The 7,500-nt window shown below is 35.6% G+C and overlaps 1 protein-coding gene across 1 annotated transcript in view; it reads left to right on the top strand.

Annotated features, from left to right (window-relative positions):
• LOC144963361 (uncharacterized) overlaps positions 1-1,437 on the top strand; it is a 24,788-nt gene extending 23,351 nt beyond the window's left edge. Inside the window, exon 4 of the mRNA XM_078897319.1 lies at positions 1-1,437. This exon is cut by the window's left edge and continues 903 nt beyond it. Within this exon, the coding sequence (XP_078753445.1) occupies positions 1-156 (156 nt within the window). The 3' untranslated portion in view covers positions 157-1,437.
• The last annotated feature ends 6,063 nt before the right edge of the window (positions 1,438-7,500 follow it).

Raw genomic sequence — 7,500 nt, 5'->3', positions numbered from 1 at the left:
CCGGAGGATGACGACACCCATCTGTTCGATCTTGATGACAGAATCAGGGCGAAACTCTCTCTTCGCGTGACAGAAGAGGAAGAGAGTGAAAAGACGGGAATGAACACAGATACAGAAGGAGAAGAGGAAAATGCCACAATGCGTGTCATAAGCTGAAGAGATTACTGCCTTACTCTGAAAAAAAAGGTTTTTTGTAATTTTGGCCAGAACTTCTTCCTTCAAATATCGATCGATTAAAACGAACTCATCTTTGCAATAAGTTTTAAACCTAGGACTTCTCGAAGTATTTTCTATTTCAAAAACAATTTATTACGTTGTCAAAACAAATTTTATAATGACTTTTAACATGGTTTTATTCATTTCAATCTTGCACTCAAAAAGACTTTTATTGACATCTTAAATTAAATTTTAGCTTTTATATAGAAACATATCCGCTAATCGTGCCCAAAGAGCTTTACAAGGGGTCCCTGGCCAACAACAACGCTTAACATGTAGGACAGGACATGACGCCTGTTATGCGATATTACATTTTTTTTTCTCGGACAGAGATAACGCTGTTAAAGACAACAGAGAATAAAAACTTCGCGGCGGCGATGGGGGCTCGAACCAGCGACCTTATTGGAAAGACAACTCCGCCTGGCTCAAGACAGACATAGAGTTTGAAGCGACTTTTTTGGGGAGTCACGATCTCCCAGGCCTGGAGGACTTGTCTTACCAGTAAGATCGCGGGTTCGAGCATCGTTATGTTATAGCCTGATACTGAAATCCAAAAGGACTTACAGTTTGACGTCATTATTTGGTTTTTGCACCGTCTAGTGAGTTGTCGTTAGTAGAGCTCATGGAAACAAGTCATTTCATTGGTTGAACTATTGAATACAACTCACTATTTGTTTTCTTTTGTGGCAAAAGACTGGCATTTTGTCGTCATTTTTTGGTCAATGTCAGGCCCTAACTTTACGAAGGCCACGGTTCGAACCCCCATCGCCGCCGCAAAGCTTTTATTCTCTGTCTTCTGGAACTTTCCTACTTTCCTACTCACTCTATTTCTTGTTATTCACATGTTTTATCTCAATCATTTATGATTGTCGATGAAACTATTCTCTCTATGCAAATCGATTCGGAAATAGAAATCAAATTATGGTGGATGCCTTCGACTGTAGAGCTACCCTCTCGCGGCCAGGAGGAGCTGTGGTAACGGTAGGGTCCTGAGTTCGAACCCCCATTGCCGTGAAGTTTTTTTTTATTCTCTATTGTCTTCTGGCACTTTCCTACTCACTTCATTTCTTGTTATAATCCAATGATTTTGTCATTTATAGACCAATTATTACTGATGAGTTGATAATGAGTATAATATGATGATGACAATAATATAAAGATGGTGCTGATAATACTAATGATGATGAAAACAATCTACCCGAGTTAGCGATGCGCGCGATGATACCCAATAATAATAATAATAATAATAATAATAATAATAATAATAATAATAATAATAATAATAATAATAATAATAATAATAATAATAATAATAATAATAATAATAATAATAATATATAATAATAATAATAATAATAATAATAATAATAATAATAATAATAATAATGATAATAATAATAATAATAATAATAATAATAATAATAATATATAATAATAATAATAATAATAATAATAATAATAATAATAATAATAATAATAATAATAAAAATAATAATAATAATAAATAATAATAATAATAAATAATAATAATAATAAATAATAATAATAATAATAATAATAATAATAATAATAATAATAATAATAATAATAATAATAATAATAATAATAATAATAATAATAATAATAATAATAATAATAATAATAATAATAATAATGATGATGAGATGATGATGATGATAGATGATGATGATAATAAATAATAATAATAATAATAATAATAATAATAATAATAATAATAATAATAATTAGAGAGGAGGATGATGATGAAGAAAAAGCCGATTGTCTACATATTAGGATTTGTTTTGTTTGTGTTTTGAATTTGAAAGAACTCCAATGAAGAGTCTCAGAGATATAGATAGTTCGAAGATGACATCACTCAGGTCTTTGTTATTGTCTTTTGCCATCCGCGTTTATGAGTAATTCTTACTGAACTGTATTAACCAGACTATAGATAGTATGCGTTTGGCTAAGAAGCTCAAAACATTGCCATCCGGAAGTATAACGGACCAACACACAAAACCGTGTGTATCCATGAACGTTTTAGTCGGGTTAATACAGTTTAGTGAGCATTATTCATAAACGCGGATGGCAAAAAACAATAACAAAGACCTGAGTGACGTCATCTTCGAACTATCTATAAAGGTTCATGGTTACACAAAGATAGTATGAGCTTGGCTAAGAAGCTCACAACATTGTCATCCGGAAGTATAACGGACCAACACACAAAACTCTGTGTAACCATGAACCTTTATATTAAAAATTGTCTGGATAATACAGTTTAGTGAGATTATTCATAAACGCGGATGGCAAAAAAAAACATTAACAAAGACCCAAGTGACGTCAACTTCATTCTATCTATAAACCGACAAAGAGCGGCACGTTTGCTTGTTTTTGTTTTTTTGTGACCACCTAATATAATTTATGGTTATATATATATAATATGTTTTATGGCTCATTCTTGCCTTCCCATATAGATAGTATGCGCTTGGCTAAGAAGCTCACAACATTACCATCCGGAAGTATAACGGACCAAACACAAAACTGTGTGTATCCATGAACGTTTATAGTCGGGTTAATACAGTTCAGTGAGCATTACTCATTAACGCGGATGGCAAAAAACAATAACAAAGACCTGAGTGACGTCATCTTCGAACTATCTATAGAATCACAATACATAGATTTGACATATCTAATTTGGTCGCTTTAATTATATGTAAAATATAGTTATATTTTTTAAAGAGCTTTTATAAAGCGCAATATCCACTAAATGTGCTCAAAGTGCTTTACAAGGGGTCCCTGGTCAACAGCAATATTTAACATGTAGGACGGGACATGACGCCTGTTAGGCGATATTACAATTTTCCGGACAAAGACAACGCTGTTAACGGCCAGGTACTCATTTTACACCTGAGTACGGTGAGAGAATGTGAGTAAAGAACCTTTTCCAAGGACTCAACTATGCGCCGAGCGCGAGGCTCAAACCCAGGACCTTCCGATCCGAAAGCGAGTGTCATACCACCAGACCACATAGCTGCACAATAATAGTAATTATAATAAGAGAGGAGGATGATGGTGAAGAAAAAGCCGATTGTCTACATATCTATTTAGATTTGTTTTATTTGTGTTTTGAATGGGCATGATCTATATTACCTTTCCATTTGCTCGAGGTCATTGGTCACATTGCAAAGCGTGCTCAAAATAACCCACATAGTGAAAAGTATTGACAGCTGTTGAAATATCTTACATCACGATTGGTCATTTTGTCCAGCTTAACACTTAACGCTTAACTTTCATGAATAAATCAGCGTGTTAAGAAATATCCAATCATGGGGCATCAACAAATCATGTGATCGATGACTCGGTTGGACGAAAACATGAATATAGATCGCTCCCATTTGAAAGAACGCCAATGAAGAGTCTCAGAGATATAAACCAACAAAGAGCGGCACGTTCGTTTTTGTTTTTGTTTTTTTTTTTTTTTGTTTTTTTGTTGGGGGTTTTTTGTGACCACCTAATATAATTTATGAATTTATATGTCTGTATATATATAATATGTTTTATGGCTCATTCTTGCCTTCCCATATAGAATCACAACACATAGATTTGACACCTAAGAATCACTATCTACACATAAATTTGACATAATTTGGTCGCTTTAATTTAATTATATGTAAAATATAGTTATAGTATTGTGATTTGAATGGGCTTTACGAAACAGTTAAAAATGTGTCGCTTTATTGTAAATTACGTGAATTTATTGACGGTTTGTGAGTATGGGTGTGTGTCTGATTGTGTGTGTGTGTGTGTTTGTGTGTGTATAACGAGAGAGTGTGAGAGAGAGAGAGAGAGAGAGAGAGAGAGAGAGAGAGAGAGATAGTTTGTATGTGCATTGCATACTTGTGATTTGGCATTTTGAGAGTCATTATATTTGAAGCATTTTGATACTTATCACAATGATCTCTTGTCGTGGACTTAAACCTCATACTACTTTTATTTTTTTTTCCCTATTATGTATAACAAAAACCTCTTAAAAGGGAGAATTTTTATCCCTTATCGGAACATTGTAATCTTATTAACTCACTCAACCCTAACACCGACCATATCCGTAGTTAACCCGGGTTACTTTTACCCCATGCCCTATTTATTAAATTTTGTGAGTTTGTGAGCAAGGGCGAGATGACCTGCGCAGAGTTTGTGTGTTGGTCCGTTATACTTCCGGATGGCAATGTTGTGAACTCATTGGCCAAGCGCATCCTATCTATAGATAGTATGCGCTGGGCTAAGAAGCTCATAACATTGCCATCCGGAAGTATAAGGGACCAACACACAAAACTGTTTGTTTCCATGAACGTTTATAGTCGGGTTAATACAGTTCAGTGAGCATTACTCATAAACGCGGATGGCAAAAAACAATAACAAAGACCTGAGTGACGTCATCTGCATACTATCTATAGCCAGACACTGACCAAAAAATGACGTCAAAAGACAATTCTTTGGCCACAGAAGAAAACAAATCGTGAGTTGAATCAAAGAGTGTGTAGGGTAAAGTAGTTACCAAGAGCTCTCACTTCTCTTAACCGCAATGCTATTGTCGCGTGCCAGGCGAGACAGCGAGGTGGGTGTGCTCCGCGTGTATCATGCGCGCTAGGCTTACTGATACAATGAAGAAAATACGAGTAGAAGACGGAAGATGCTTGGCTTCACCAAAAGCGGGAAGTGAGAGCTCTTGGTAACATAACAATCGTTACCTACACGCTCTTTGGTTGAATTCAACAATTCAATAAGTGGATCACTTGTTTCTTTGACCACTACTAACGACAACTCACTAGGCGGTCCACAAACCTAAAAATAACGTCAATATATGGGTTTTAGTGCCAGGCTATAGATAGTTCGAAGATGACGTCACTCAGGCCTTTGTTATTGTTTTTGCCATCCGCATTTGTGAGTTGTTCTCACTAAACTGTATTAACCAGACTATAAAAGTTCATGGTTACACAGAGTTTGTGTGTTGGTCCGTTATACTTCCGGCTGGCAATGTTGTGAACTCCTTGGCCAAGCGCATTCTATCTATAAGTTGAAGATGGCTACGATCAGGCTCAAAGCCAAATTTACTTATTATTATATGTGACCCGCCGTGTCAAAGCGGTATTATGTCGGATCCACTCGGTTAGGGAAATTGAATTCATAGCCACAGATATCAAACTTGGGTTTAATTTCTCTTCGTCATGCTGGAGTATGAATACTATTTTTTGCTTTGCAAAAACTTCTAAGGTCCAATTTCTCTTCATTCTATCTCTAAATTCACTTTCTGAGGTCTGAATCATCCCGACATAATACCGTTTTGAGACGGAGGGTCACATATAAGAAGACATAATATTTTCTATCATATTGATGGTTATGACACATTGAAAGGGTGCTATATTATATTATATTATATTATATATATTATATTATATTATATTATATTATATATTATATTATAATATATTATATTATATTATATTATATTATATTATTTATATTATATTATATTATATTATATTTTATTTTATTATATTGTGGTATATTATATTAAAATGCATTAAATTGCATTTTATATCTAACATGAACCTGTTCAGTTTATTTTTGTTTGTGCTGACGAGTACTGACTATAATGTATTTTTATTTTGGCCAGTTTTTTAGAAAAGATTTTTGTCAAAAATAACTCTCACTCCAAGGACCAATAGCTTGCTTAATATGAGCCCCAATTCTTCGAGATCTCAAACCCGAGACTTACTTACTTGAGCAATTATATTGCGCAATATCCATTGACATACGTGCGAAAAGCGGTTTACAAGGGGTCTTTAGCCAACAGCAACAATTAATATGTAGGACCTTCTGATCCGAAATAATAAAATAAAATAAAGATAAAATTCCCTTTCTTTAGCCCATAGGGGAAATTTGTCTCTTGGGTCTATTCCGAGGGAAAACTGGAATAACCCATGTCTCAGCCTCAGTGAAGCGGCGCAAATTGAGCGAGGGCGAGATGACTTGCTCAAGGCCACACAGAGCAGTGATCGAACTAGGTACCTTTCGGGTACGAAGCAAAGACGGTACCGCTGAGCCACGCTGCCCCCAAGCGAGTGTCATGCCATTCCACAAGGCGTCATATGATGGTCATTAGACGGTGATGACAGCCGACGATGAATGTCGGGAATGGAGATAAAAATTCCAGTTGAAGGAATAGCCCTGAAAAGTGATGTTATGTGTTAATGGGCATGATCTATATTAACTTTCCATGTGCTCGAGGTCATTTGTCTCATTGCAAAATGTACTCAAAGTGACCCACTTAGTGAAAAGTGTTCACAGCTTTTGAAATATCTAGCATCACGATTGGTCATTTGATTCAGCTTGACACATGGGTATGTTTATAATTGTTGTAAACAAAGCAGCGTGTTTACATTTGTTAAGAAATATCCAATCGTTGGACAGCAACAAATCATGTGATTGATGACCTGGTTGGACGAAAACATGAATATAGATTGCTCCCATTGTGTATAGATAGTATGCGCTTGGCTAAGAAGCTCACAATATTGCCATTCGGAAGTATAATGGACTAACACACAAAACTGTGTGTAACCATGAGAGCTTATTATAGTCTGGATAATACAGCTTAGTGAGAATTACTCATAAACGCGGATGGTAAAAAAACAATAACAAAGACCAGAGTGACGTCAACTTAATTCTATCTATAGATAGAATGCGCTTGGCCAAGGAGTACACAACATTGCCATCCGGAAGTATAACGGACCAACACACAAACTCTGTGTAACCATATACTTTTATAGTCTGGTTAATACAGTTTAGTGAGAACAACTCACAAACGCGGATGGCAAAATACAATAACAAAGGCTTGAGTGACGTCATCTTCGTTCTATCTCTATGTTATATGTGTGCTTGTGTGTGTCCTGAGACAACAAACCACGCCATCCTTCATAGTGAAGCGACACAAGCTTTACTTGTACTTGAGAGTGAGCTCTTATAAAGAGCAATAGCCACTAAACGTACGCAAAGCGCTTCACAGAGGGTCCCTGGTCAACAGCAGCAACATGTAGCATGTAGAACGAGACATCATGACGCCTGTTGGGCGATATTACAATGTTTTTTTTTTCCGACAAAGACAACGTTGTTAACGGCCAGGACCTCATTTTACTCCTATAGATACTCGTAGTTCGAAAATGACGTCACTCAGGTCTTTGTTATTGTTTTTTGCCATCCGCCTTCATGAGTAATGCTCACTGAACT

This window comes from Berghia stephanieae, chromosome 1, assembly GCF_034508935.2.
Source record: "Berghia stephanieae isolate SIO BIC M18660-M18661 chromosome 1, UCSD_Bste_1.3, whole genome shotgun sequence".
NCBI classification, from domain to species: Eukaryota; Metazoa; Mollusca; class Gastropoda; order Nudibranchia; family Aeolidiidae; genus Berghia; species Berghia stephanieae.
The sequence above is the reverse complement of the archived record's forward strand: the minus strand, read 5'-3'. Positions and strand labels throughout refer to the sequence as shown.